A 14,604-nucleotide genomic window follows, 5' to 3' on the forward strand; every position below is an offset into this window, starting at 1 on the left:
AAACCTGTATAAAATCAGACTCATTTGTATATAGATCCCCCAATGTTTTCCATATTGCTTCAGCAGTCTCACACTCTTCCACCAATTGTAGCACATCTTCAGTCATGGCTTTGAATAACATTGCCATCACAGATCCATCATCATCCTCCCACTTACTATAGGCATCCACATCTTCCTCATTAGGTGCTTTGGTTGTTCCAGTCACATGTCTCATCTTGTGTATGCCACGAACGTGGACATACATAATCTTCTTCCACGTTCGAAAATTAGTCACATTGAGTTTTGTACGTACCCCCAAAAGAACCACCGTCTGAACTTCGGACAGAAACCTCAACCTTTTGGACCTCATTGATCCTGGAACTCTGACCTGCACTTTCATCACCACCCATCGCAACAATACAGTAGCAAATTCACAGAATATGCAGCGGAATAAAAGAACAAAAGACTTCCAAAAGAAACAATAGTAACAGAACGTGTAGTTTTTTTTTTTTTTTTTTTTAAATTTTTTTTTTAAACCTGTTGCACGGTTGAGGTGGTGACAGCGACCTGGGAAGATGATCTGAACAGAAGAAGTTGCACGGGTTGCGACCTGAGAAGACAGCGGTCTGAACAGAAGAAGCGGATGATCTGGGTGCCGGGTCTGAACTGAGGACACTGGTCTGGGTGTGTTGCAACGACACCGGTCTGGATGTGTTGCAACGACGCCAGAATTTGGTGACAACGCCAAAACTGGGCAGCGACGATCTAGAAGAGGAAGCCGACCGGTCTGGGTGCTTTGTACTGACATCGGGAACTGAAGAAATTGATCCGGAGAGATGGAGGTGATCTGGAAAGACGAAGCCGGTCTTGAAAGTGAAGCTGATGTGGAAAGTGAAGTCAACCTTGAAAGGGACAGACGACCTTGAAAGAGACAGAGGACAAAGCCGATCTTGGATAGATAAAGGCTGATGTCGGTTGGAGATAACACCCTAACAAATTGGGTTCTAAAACTATTTTTCTCTAATTAAGAGAAAATTAAGAAAGAACCTAATAAGACCCTAGATCTAGAAACACAATTATAGAGAGAATTTAAAGAAACTGAAATGAGAAGTTGGTATATATTTTCATTAATTAAAGGAAGAAGTGGTTCTAGTACATATATAGTGATCCTTCTGAGACTGAAGGGAAGGAACTGGACAGGTGTCCAGGTCATGACTACCAACCTGCCAGCTCATAAGCATAAAAGACTAAACAACCAGCAAAGTTAAAGCATAAGAAACTACAATAAAAGATGGATGATTACTAGGCTCTTATCATCCCACCCCTCTTAGAGAAAATTCATAATCTTCAACTCTTGAATTCTGGAAACCGTAGCTGAAAGTTGTTAACTTCTTCCCAAGTTGCATCTTCTTCAGTCCCATTTCTCCATTGAATCAACCATTTCACTATTGGTGAATTCCCTTGCTTAAACAATCCTCTATCCAAAATCTTGTGAGGATATCAGTTCTCCTTGTTACAATCAAAACCCGGAGGAAGGTGTGGTGAAGTAATCACAGAATCACCAAGCTTCTTTTTTAGAAGTGAAACATGGAAAACAGGGTGAACTTTAGCAGTTCGAGGCAACTCCAATTTGTAGGCTACTTTTCCAATCCTGCTAATGATTTGAAAAGGACCAAAATATTTAGGGGCCAACTTTTGAGATTTCCTCACCTGCACTGATTTATGCCTGTAGGGTTGTAGCTTTAGGAAAACCCAATCTCCCACACTGAACTCTCTATCCGTGTGGTTTTGTCATAAAAGGATTTCATCCTCTGTTGTGCCTGCTTGAAGTTCCATTTCAAGGATGCCAACAATTCATCTCTACTTTTTAAAAGTAAATCAACTTGATGCACAGAAGTAGTACCTGAAACATAAGAATGAATTTGGGGAGGAGGGACCCCATATAGAGCTTGATATGGACTCATCTTGATAGCGGAGTGATGAGTGGTGTTGTACCACCACTCAGCCCAAGGAAGCAATTCTGGCCATTTGCTTTTCTTTTGTTCACAGATCATACTCCTTAAATATTGCTCAAGGACTCTATTTAAACACTCAGTCTGGCCATCGCTTTGGGGATGGTAAGCAGTACTCTTACCCAGCTTAGTCCCTTGAAGTTCAAAGAAACTTGTCCAAAAAGCACTGAGAAAGACCGGATCTCTGTCACTTATTATATGTTGTGGCATTCCATGCAGCTTGAACACTTCTTTCACAAACAGATCAGCTATTGACTTTGCTGTGTAGGGATGACTTAAGGCAATGAAATGGCCATATTTTGTCAACCTATCTACTACTACCAAAATTGAAGTTTTTCCATCTACATTAGGGAGGCCATCTATAAAATCCATGGATATGTCAGTCCATACTCCTTCAGGGATTGAGTTGGGCTGAAGAAAACCAGGAGGTGCCAAGGTTTCATAATGCACCTGTTGGCACACCATACATTCAGACACAAAGGCCTTGACTTGTTTCTTTATACCGGGCCACAAGAAGCTCCTGGAAATTCTCTTATAAGTGCGTAGCCAACCCGAATGACCCCCTTCCTTTCCTCCATGAAACTCCTGCAGAATTTTGAGTCTCCAATCTGCCACATCAGGAACAAAGAATCTCTTCCTATACAACAAGTTACCATTGCTGATAGAGTAAAGTTTAGAAGCACTATTACCTTGTTCTACGCTCTCCATTAATTTTCTAGTATCCTCATCAGTTCTGCACACATTAGTCAATTCCTGCATGTAGTCCAACACTGGTCTAGAGATTCCCATTAACTGTTTAAGCTCAGCTTGTCGAGAAAGCACATCCGGAACTGTATTTTGGGATCCTGACCTGTAAACGATGCTATAGTCATACCCCAGTAATTTAAGTAACCACTTTTCTTGGGCAGGAGTAGTGATCCGCTGGTTGAGAAAGTACTGAATGGTTCTATGGTCTGTAATAATCTTGAAATGATGTCCCAAAAGATATGGTCGCCAATGCTGAACAGCAAACACTACTGCTAGCATCTCCTTATCATATACACTTAAAGCTAAATGTTTTGGGGCAAGGGATTTACTGAGAAATGCAATAGGGTGACCACTTTGTGAAAGAACAGCTCCAATACCCAAACCAGAAGCATCGCATTCGACTACAAATTCCTTAGAAAAGTCGGGCAAGGCAAGAATTGGAGTGGTAGTCATGACTAACTTGAGCTTCTCAAATGCTTGTTCTGCCTCTACAGTCCATATAAAATTATCCTTCTTGAGCATATCAGTCAATGGTTTTGCAATAATACCATAGTCCTTTGCAAACTTTCTATAGTATCCTGCCATTCCTAAGAAGCCTCGTAGACCTTTCAGTGTTGTGGGTTTCTGCCACCTCCTAATTACCTCAATTTTCGCTGGATCAACAGCCACACCCTTTTTCAGAAATTACGTGCCCCAAATACTCCACCTGCGAAGTCCCAAAAACACATTTGCTCATCTTAACCTTCAATTCATGTTCCTGCAACTTGGAAAAAACTAGGTTCAAATGTTCCAAGTGTTCCTCCCATGACCTGCTATAAATTAAAATGTCATCAAAAAAGACAAGAACAAATTTTCTCAAGTACTCCTTAAACACCTCATTCATTAGAGATTGAAATGTGGAAAGGGCATTAGTGAGGCCAAAGGGCATCACCAAAAATTCGTAGTGACCATGATGCGTCCGAAAAGCAGTTTTTGGCACATCTCTAGGGTGCATCCTGATTTGATGATAGCCCGATCGGAGGTCTAATTTCAAAAAGATAGTAGAACCATGCAACTCATCTAAGAGCTCATCTACAACCGGAATTGGAAATTTATCTTTTACAGTAATTGCATTTAAGGACCGGTAGTTGATGCACATCCTATTAGTGCCATCCTTCTTCTTCACAAGTAGAACTGGTGATGAAAAAGGGCTGGTGCTTGGTTGAATCTCCCCTCCCATTAACAACTCATTACAAATTTTCTCCACTTCATTCTTTTGGAATTGAGGGTAGCGGTACGGTCGGACACTTACAGGTGTAGAACCAGGTAAGAGCTCAATTCTATGGTCATGCAATCTGTGTGGGGGTAAGGAAGTTGGTTTGTCAAACAAGTATGAGAACTTACTAATCAAAGTGGCAATCTGAGGATGTAAGGCTGTTTGGTTACTTTCTTGACCAGCCACTGCTAACAGTTGAATAAACATTGCCTGCTTTTCCTGCTTAAGAATTTTGGACATGGTACTCCAGTTAACCATAGTTGTATCCCCTGACGTCAACCCTTGCGAAAAATGGTCTTTCCCATCCACAGAGAACCTCATAGTCAGTTTGTCAAAGTTCCATACTATATCACCCAATGTCTTAAGCCATGATGCTCCTAATAAGGTCTCACACCCATTAACTGGTAAGACAAAAGCCTCAGTATCTATTGTAGAGCCTTGTAATTCCAAGCGCATTTGAACTGTGCCTGAAGTGGTGGAGTGCATGCCAAAAGCCGCAATTACCTTCAAATTTTTAGAACTATCCACTTGCAAATTCAGATTTTTAAGCACACAAGGATGAATGAAAGAGTGAGTAGCTCCACCATCAATTAACACATGCACCTCTTTTCTGTTGAACAAACCCTTCAATTGCATAGTCATTGGATTTTCAACTCCACCAATTACCTGTACATCAATATGAGGTTCTTCAATTTCACCCTCAGGTTCACTCATATCAATTAAATCTTCGAATGCTTGCTCTTCAGGCTTGACTTCCGATGTAGTTACCCCTTCAATGAGTAGTGCTCTGCCTTGATTGTGAGGTTTTTTGCAAACATGTCCACCCGAGTATGGTTCATCACAAAAGAAACAAAGTCCCCTGGCTCTTCTATTATGATAATCCACTTGTGACCATTTGTTATTATTGTCAGTTGATGTCCCTTTAGGTTTAACATGAATTGGGGTTTGGTGTCTACCACCAAGGGTGTTTCCTCTATGTTGAGGACCAATCTCTGAGAAGTTGGGTCTGGTATAGTACTGTTGTGGTCGAGAGCGTTTGGGTACTAAGTATTTCTCCTCAAAAATTGTTGCTAATTCATAAGCTTGGTATAATGAAGTAGGATTCATAGCACGCACATCCACCCTGATATCTTCTTTGAGGCCTCCAATAAAACATGATAGCAAAGCACCCTCTGAAAATCCAATGGCTCTTCTTGAAAGTTTATTGAACTGGGACTTAAACTCAGTCACAGTTCCAGATTGTCGTAGCTTGGCTAGAGCAGACTGACAATCCACCATGGTATGTGAGCCAAATTCCCTCATTAGTAACGCAGCAAACCCTTGCCAATTTCCAGGATACTGGTGGCGGAATAGATGCCAAACATCACAGCTTCATCAACTAAATGCATAGCGGCGATAGACACTTTCCGATCATCAGGAATTTGATATAGTTCAAAATACTGCTCAGCCTTATTAAGCCATTGCAAGGGATCACCATCTCCAAATGTGGCAAACTCCAACCTCATTTGTCTCATGGCTTCGTTCCCATGGGAGCGTCGCGCAAGGGCGGCACCAACCTTCAACCATCGAAGGAACTTTCGGCCATCGAGATGGATTATTTGGCACAATAAGCGGCAGCAGAGGCTCAGCTCCAAGCGGTGCGCGACTCGGTTGACGAAATTCGCTCTGCCCAGGAGTTGATTCGTTCTGAAAATGCTGAGATTCATGCTCTGATTCGCTCTGAAAAAGCTGAGATTCATGCTCAGAATGCAGAGTTTCGCTCTCAGCTGTTGGAGGAACTTCGGGCTCTTCGAGTCAATTCTGTGACCCGCTCCGACCCTGTTCCTGTCTCTCCGAACCTGCCGCATTCCGGCTCTCTTCCGGCCTCTCAACCAGCAAACTCGAGGGTTTCAGTCTCAGAACCAATTTGTCCTGAAGGGTTAAGGGTTTTGAGCATCACTCTTAAGGACGTTTCTTCAGGTATACTTGCTCCTGCTAATACTCATGTTACTTCTGGGTCTAGTACTAATATACAACGTGGTAAACAGTCCATTTGTTGTTAGTGATGTTCCTAGTGGCAGTAAGTTGATGAATGATGCTTTCAAAGGCAGAGATAGAGTTAACATCGAGGATTGGGAAGGTTGGCAACACCCATCTCAATTTTATCAACATACTGTTGGACCCTCTTATCATGATTTTAATTTACAGCATTAGGCCTCACAATCATTCAATATACCAGTTTCACACATGGGTTATCAAGGGTATAATTCTTCCAATGTGCCTCCCCCTAATTTGGGGTATACTTCTGGTAATCCTACGTATGGTGGCTCTGGAAATTCTATATATGGTGGTTTTGGGCATTTGGGTCCCTCAGGTTGTCAATCATCTGTGCCCCCATGGCTAGCAAAGCCTAGCAGCAGCATCAATTCTACTCATTGGAATTCGATACCAAGCGGCAATAATACGACTCATAGCAGACCCTCATTGCCGTTCGCTGTGAATCACTATCTTACCACCCATATGCCAACGCAGACACTCATAGTTCAAGCTCCATCAACTTATTCTACAGTTCAAGCATCACAACCTCAGTTTCATACTCAACGACCACAAGTTCATTCACATATGTATCAATCATCAAAAACTCAATTACCCCAATTTCAATTGCAACCTGGCTCTGATACCAGATAATAAGACCCTAGATCTAGAAACACAATTATAGAGAGAATTTAAAGAAACTGAAATGAGAAGTTGGTATATATTTTCATTAATTAAAGGAAGAGGTGGTTCTAGTACATATATAGTGATCCTTCTGAGACTGAAGGGAAGGAACTGGACAAGTGTCCAGGTCATGACTACCAACCTGCCAGCTCATAAGCATAAAAGACTAAACAACCAGCAAAGTTAAAGCATAAGAAACTACAATAAAAGATGGATAATTACTAGGCTCTTATCAGAACCAAGAGACAAAGTCCTTTTTGGATCTTTGCTATGATACCAACTCAAATAAAACAAGGTTGAGAGAATGAATTTTCTGATATTTGATTCATCTCACAGTGGAGGTATATAAAGTGGATTACAGGAATACAATTGACTTACGTCTCTATTCTTTACCACACATAGAACAGGTAAGTACTAACTACGATACAATTACAATATATTACATCCCTGATATTATGCCATGACTCACGCTAACATATTGTAGAGTCTTGATGAACATAAGAGAAGCAAGTGGCTAAACATTTGATCAAGCCTAAAGGCAATACTATCTTTTGTCTGAAGGGTGGAAGTTTAGATTTAAAGAAACATAACCATACATTTGAAACACTCTGGAGAACTTACTAATTTGTTATTTTTGGTCATTCAATAATAAAAGTATTGTGAGAAAGGAACAAGAATGGTGGTGGAGGATTGAAACCTTGTACTGAGAACCTTAAACCAAAGATGACCACCATAAGTCAAATAGATTTATGCACATGATGGAAATTTTGAAGCTGGAATTAGACAAGTTTGCCATTTATACTTGTAGCAAGCAAAACTACTCCTTTGTTTCAACGTTAGGAAGGTATGGATGAATGCAGTAGCATCATGAAACACTTAATTTCTCAGTTTGTTCTACCGGTTCTGCTAACTTCTTCTGCAGAGCTTATATCTCCATGACTTACGACACTCCAAAATGGAAACTCAACTTTACTTTACAAGTCCAAATCTGCAGTCTGGTCAATTCATATTAATGGTTTTTAATTGCGCTACAGCAATGCAGAGTTTTGATCATCCAACCTATAACTTGGCTACCTGCTGCAAAGAATGGATATAATAATCTTTTCAAGGAAAAAACTAAAATTTTTGGAAACTTAGAAGATTAAAACTCATACCAATTTGACATGACGAAATTCGAGTTAAAGCCCATACTTGTCAGATCCAATTCCTCCATTGATAGAGAACTCTCGAGCAACTCCGGTGGGTGATTACCACCCAATTCCAAAACTTACAACCCAATTGAATACAATTGAATTCTTGTTTGAAGAACCCAGCTATGTGGCTTAAAAGATAATTAAAGTCTGTAGGTACAACTTTTGTACTTGTCGTATTGGCATTCCCATACAAAGAGTCCCTTTACTGATCTCAGGAAAACAGGTAAATGCATTTGCATAAGCATGGGGACGGTTTATTGTGGAGTCCGATTTTGGAAAGTAGGTTTTTGATTTTATGAATTTACGATTTTAATGGTCTTCTGATTGTTAAATTCATAGTATTGATGTCCTAGGGTTTGTTAGGCTGTCTCTATTCCTAATTGCCTTTTTCCTTAAGATTTGTGGAGCTCCTTTAAGGGAAGTTTCTTTCCTAATTAATGTGTATTAGGGTAACATCTTTTAAAAGGATGTTGTGGCCGTCAGTTCGGTTGTGAGGAAGGAACATACACGGTCAAAGGAATATATTCCAGAAAGCAAGATTTTTGAGAGGATCTTGCTTGGTAGTTTTGTACTGAAGTCTTCACAAAAAGAGTCATGCACTTGGTCCATGAATAAGTGTCATTGATTGTGCTCTCATATGCATATAACTCTCTTGAGATCAGTAGAGAGACGGTGAAGAAAGAAGAGCGAGATTTGAAGATTGTTCAAGTGAAGGAGTTCAAGAACGAAGACAAACTTTGTATTAGATTTTGTGTGAATCTTATAGCCGAGCTAGTGCTATTCAAAGTTTGTAAAAGAACATATCCTTTTCAATATGATGATCTTTATTTTGGGTTCTTAAAAGTAAGAGCCCCGCAGTGTTTTTAATCTCATATTTTGAGATTTTCACTGCGTAACCAAAAGTCTGGAGTTTGGTTCATTGTTTCTGATATCTGCCCAGTAGGGATTGATCCATACACTGCAATCCTCGTTTTCCAGAAAATCATATTCTGTCCTTATATTTTCAAAGTCTGTAAGCGACACTTCGGCATAATTTTTCTAAACACATGATCAAATTAGATTTAGAAGACTTTATATATGTAGACCTTGAGAGTTGTTTGTTTTCTTGTTTTTATGTTTTCAGAATTTCAGGCCCTTTATGTAACCAAAAAAAGGTTCTGAACACTTTGGCTTCCTTTGTTAAAAAAAAAAAAAAAAAAATCGAAACACTTTTTATAAAGGGCAAAATAATAATTTAATAAAAGTTAAAGTGTTTTATTTATTTGTTTCTTGGGTCAAAACGGTCGCACTCGACTCTCTGAGTCTCATATGCTTCAACATCACTGGAAAGGCTGGAGAAAGCAAAACACATAGCAACAAGTCGAACAGCGAACAATGGAGAGCAGTGAAGAAGAGGACGATCTCCCACTCATAGAGAGCATCACTTCCCAGTCCAAAGTCGACTTTCTTAACCAATCCCACGCCGAAAAGGTTCTTCTTCTTCGTCCCTCTTTTGCCTTTGTTCAGTTGATGATAAATTGTTGGAATTCAGTAAAAGACAATGCCTTTCGTCTTCCTTGAAGTTCTCTAGTCATCAAAGCTTGCACATTTGGTTTTCCCATGTTTTATTTCGTCCTGTTCGATCAATTTTTGCACCCAAGTTTCGAGCTCTCTGAGGGTGTTTTGAGTGTTTGCAATTTCATATTAAGCAAAGATGTTGAGTCTTTGATACTATCTTAACTGAAATTTGTTTCTTCAACATTACATGGGTTTTCAGTTCTTTTGAGTATAGATTGTGGGAATAGTTGTATTTTCCATCTGGGTAATCTCTATTCCAAGCTGTAGTTGTGAAAGGGTTTATCTTTACAATTTAACGCTGAAAGTGTTTATCTTTTTCCTAATTCCTAATCATCTCAATTGGCTTTTGATTTCCTACTGAATAAAACTACTTCAAGTAATCTGTGCCTTCTGAGTTCAGGTTTAGTTTTTGCAGAATTGTATGCATTTTTATAGTCACTTTAGTTTAGGGGTTCTTAAGGGCTGGTTACTGTTGGTTGTTAACTGTGGTAGTCTTGTTGGTACTCCTTCTGTTGTTATTGTTCCGTAAGAAATTTTTGTTATGTTATTGTCACTGTTACTTTAAATCATACTTGTAATCTGAGAGAAGATAATGACATTCTTATAACCTACGTACTTGTTATATCTGCAGGGAATTATAACCTATACATACTCGTATATATCTCCCGCTTTTGCTGTGACATGCGCTCAGAACTGGAGCCTGGAGCCTCAAGTCTGAAGCCTGAAGAGAGCAAAGCTAAAGCAGTCTTAAAATGGAGAGTAGTGAAGGAGAAGAGGTTTCCTATCATTAAAGGCATCACTCCCCTGTCCAAAGTTGACTCTTTTTACCAATCCCACACCGAAAAGGTTTCTTCTTCTTTTTCCCTCTCAGTTCACTTAATGATAAATTGTTGGACATCAGTAAAACACTATGCCTTTACTCTTCCTCCAACTTTTCTCTAGTTATCAAAGCTTGCACATTTGGGTGTCACATGGTGTATTCCATTCGGTTTTGATCAATTATTTTGGACCCAGTTTCGAGCACTTTGAGCTGTTTGAGAGCTCGCAATTTTAAATTAACCAAAGATGTTGAGTTTGATACCTTTTCAACTGCATTTGTTTCTTTATTACATGGGTTTTCAGTTTCTTTGAGTATGGATTGTAAGGAACAGTTGTATTTGCCATCTGGGTAATGTCTATCTTTTCCATTGTTTTTTATTCATTGTATGAAAAATCACTACTTTCTTCGTTTTCCCTTAGTTTAAAATCTCGGCATTGTGAGTTTATGTCCAGTTTTTTCCTGATTTGTATGCAAAAATATGTAAAATAGTTTGGAAGTATTATTTCCATGAGCTCATTTTCCGTCCTTTTCTCTTCCTTTGAAAGTATAGCTTTAATCTCTCGATTCCTTATGGGATGCAATATGCTAAATTGAAAGTTGTTTGCTCTGGGTTCTGTTGACATTTAATTACCTCTTGTTGATATATTTTGGATCATTCATTGTCAGACTGTCCAGTGACTGAGGATATAAATTTCATCTGATCAGGTTTGCTCCATCCCCTGATCCATCACTAAGTATTGAGTTTTATGAGCAAACTCCAGAGCAACAATCAGTGTTAGGGTATGTTGTTGACTCCTCACAAACAGGACATGCTCATGATGTAGCATCAACGAATCCAATTGGTCCTGACCAGGAGCAAAGAGTACCTCATGGTTCCATTGGTGCAGCAGCTGGTCATCGAGCCATTTCTCAGAGTAATGCTGAGAAAATTTCTGAAGCTTTGTTTCAATACTCTGCACCATAGCAGGTACATCAACTATTAGATAATTTTTTTTATTTAGTATTCGACAATTCTATATCTATGTGTCCATTTGTAAATTTTTCAACTTTACTTTTTCCCTCGTATGTTGACAGGTGATAAGTTCCCATCAACATGCGGAACTTGTACTGCAAAATGTGAGACTCGAATGTTTGTCACCCGTATCCTTTGTGTCTTTTTACCCTTTAGATTGTGAAATAAGTTGCGAAATTCTGATGCTTGTGGTTACCGCAATTCTGAGGTTTGTATTGATCTGCTTGTTCTCTCTCTCTCTCTCTCTCTCTCTCTCTCTCATGCTTCAATGGTAATTGTTGCTCTCTTGTGCAGTTGAAGCCTGGTGGAAGAATTCCCGATAAACGGAAGAATACTCTCTGCGTGAAGAATGTAGATCTTAGTTGTGATGTCATAATGGTATATGCTTCGCTCTTATTGTATCTTATCATCATGTCGTAATCTGTGCATTTAACTTAATTTTCCATACACCAGTGAGATGTGCCTGACATTGCATCTTTCTAGGCTTGACTGCACTATTTTGGGGGATAATGAATTGTCGTAGTTGAATTTAGGACCTGCTGGTTAAGAACCTAGGGCCATTTAAATTTTATCATCTTGCAGTGGTCAGAGGCTAATAATTAAAATGTTATCACACGATTAAATTTGATGGGGTTTTCTCTGCCTTTATGGTTTGAGGGTGAGGCAGCTGTAAGATTGGGGAGTTGCAGTAATATGTAAATGAGAACTTGCTGATATCGTCCATTTAGTGCTGTTGAATACTTTTTCTTTTTGGGTATAAAGTCCTAAACCATCTGACAAACCTTTATGTCGGATCAGTCGGACACTGCAGGTGTGAAAATTCCGGAGCTTTATTTGGAGCTGGCTAGTGGGAACTATCGAAGGGTTGATCACAAATATTTGTGAAAGTATGTTTTGATTTTGAATGTGTTGTCTGTGCCATCCTGTTGTGTGATTCTTTTTTATTCTCTTCATTTATATTGAGTAGGTAACTTAAAAGTTGGAATTTGACAGTAATGTCTCTGCTACTTCCCTGTAATTGATTTTGGTTATGGTCTTGAGTTTGTATGATACATAATTAATTCCTCTGTGCTGGTCTTGAGAGAGTGCATGTATTTTCTTTCGGAGATAGTCATGATCAAAATAAGGAAAGCAAGCGGTTAAACTTTACAGCAAGCCTTATAGTTGGCGTTAAATAGAATGTGAAATTGTGGACTAGTTCATTTAACAATAGATGATACATTGGAGGACTAAACACTCCTGTACAAGAAACTACTCACAAGTTGCAACAATAATTTACTTCCTCAGATGATGAATTTTTTCTTTTGTTCATGACCTCTCTCCGTTGAATGCAGCATCAGAGTTTAGAAGAGCCTTTTACTTTAATCTGTAAGAGAAAAAAAAAATGGCACAAAAAAAAAAATCTGTAAGAGAAACTATTTGAGTTTTCGTTTTTCCTATGTGTTCTTTTGCTTGTCTGCAATGCTCTGCATGAAAGTATGAACGCGTCAGTGGACTTGTTCCACGAGAAGGGTGTCTGATTTGTCCAACTTGTAATTAAAATAACACGGCACTAACGTTAAAATGGCTTATTTATTCCATGTTTTTGGATTTAGATAAAGTATTGTCAACGTTCACAGCATATATATACAATTCAGTTAAACATCAGATCTACATATGGTCTAGAAAATATTAGCAAAATACTTGTGGATAGCTGGCTGGCTTCTTAATTTGTCAATGAATACTATTAGTTAAGTCTTCAGTCCATGTGTAATAGAGGCAAAGTCTTCTTTTACAAAGTCTCTTCACATTGCATTAACAAGAATGAGCCCGTCAATGGATTTGTTTCACTAGAAGATTTATAATTTGTAATTAATATGTACTAACGTTGAAATGGTTTTATTATTCCGTGTTTTTGGGTTTAGATAGTTTTGTCAACGCTTTTTTGGGTTTACAGCATATATATACAACTCAGCTAAATATCAGATCTACATGTATATGATCTAGAAAATATTAGGAAAAGACTTGTGGATAGCTAGCCTCTTAATTTGTTAATGAATACTATTAGTTAACTGCCTCAAAAGATATTAATTAGATCCTTCAGTACCATGTGTAATAGAGGCAAAGATATTATTTTCTTGACGTGTACCAATCGTTGAGATTTGAGAAGTTTGAGAGGTCATGCAAGCAGAGCGAGGAGTTGGGTCTAGGTGACAATGACACCTCTTCCGCTGATGCTGCACATATCACTCAGGAAATGGTGGCAACAAAATAAACAGTGTAAATTGGTTTAATCTCTTTGCCTTTCCCTAATTTTAATTTTTCTCAGGGGATCGGAAAGCAATGCTGTGTGCAACTTTGGGACCCTGTAAAACGTGTGTTGTAGCAATTTACTTGTTATGAATGGGCTGCAGGCTGCTGCTGACTATGAATAATGTATTTTTGTGTTGGCAATCAGGCAATGGAATGATGTGGTTGGATCTAAATCTCCAATACCAATTATTGAGTTGGTGATCAGTTATCTTAGCAACTAGTAAAAAACTAATGCGTCAAAGTACTATTTAGTTTTCCATCTGTACACATATACTTTGTCCGGTCGCATGAGTAAGTGTGGACGCCCCGCTGGCCTTATGCCACTAGGAAGTCTAGAAGGGTGCCTAATTATGCAACTTGCAATTAATTATAAAGAAAAAGACTGATACTGATACATATGGATTAATTATTCCCTGATTTAGGGTTAGGACAAGGTTATTACAGCAAATAATTGAAATATACAAGTCAGATGACGCATTTTGTAGATCAAGGATTAAAATATCTGTATCTACATATTTATTGGAACTTTGAAAAAATGAGATATCAGAAATATCGAGAATATAGGAGAAAATATATCGTTTTTTAAATAATCAATTTATTGGAATTACATATAAATACATATGAACGTCAACTTTTTCTACATTCAAAAAGAGACTCTAGGTGGTTGAAAAGTCGCTTGTTGGTCTACGAAAATGCAATAATCAAACCAAGACATATAACCCATATAGTACGAATTGTAGTGATGAACATGATAGTTATAGATCTCTTTAGAGCTGTTGACTGTTTCCCCTATAAGATGATGATAAGGATGAATCAAACTAGATGACTGATCATGTACTTCTCCATATTAATCCATAAGCCTCATAATCAAATTGATTGTTACATTCATGAGATTCATTTGATCGAGGTCACACTGCGCTTTGTGCCTAAATTGATAGAGTCAAAACTTAAGGCAATTGAAGAAACATCAGATGGAGTACTTTGATCATCAGTTGCACCTCTAATCCTTCTCCCATATCGGGTCTTCTCTTGAGCACCAT

General features: G+C 38.6%; 1 protein-coding gene and 1 long non-coding RNA gene across 2 annotated transcripts; one reads left to right on the forward strand and one right to left on the reverse strand.

Moving 5' to 3' along the window:
• Positions 1 to 3,396: 3,396 nt before the first annotated feature.
• On the reverse strand, positions 3,397 to 5,271 carry LOC112203212. The gene has a single exon (XM_024344207.1). It carries the CDS (start codon positions 5,269 to 5,271, stop codon positions 3,397 to 3,399), a length of 1,875 nt encoding a protein of 624 aa, XP_024199975.1.
• Positions 5,272 to 9,186: 3,915 nt separating this feature from the next.
• On the forward strand, positions 9,187 to 11,097 carry LOC112165540. Its single transcript, XR_002922867.2, has 3 exons — positions 9,187 to 9,353; positions 10,072 to 10,286; positions 10,966 to 11,097. It is a non-coding gene; the product is annotated as an uncharacterized LOC112165540 (long non-coding RNA).
• The last annotated feature ends 3,507 nt before the right edge of the window (positions 11,098 to 14,604 follow it).

Source organism: Rosa chinensis, chromosome 5, assembly GCF_002994745.2.
Source record: "Rosa chinensis cultivar Old Blush chromosome 5, RchiOBHm-V2, whole genome shotgun sequence".
In the NCBI taxonomy this organism is placed as follows: domain Eukaryota; kingdom Viridiplantae; phylum Streptophyta; class Magnoliopsida; order Rosales; family Rosaceae; genus Rosa; species Rosa chinensis.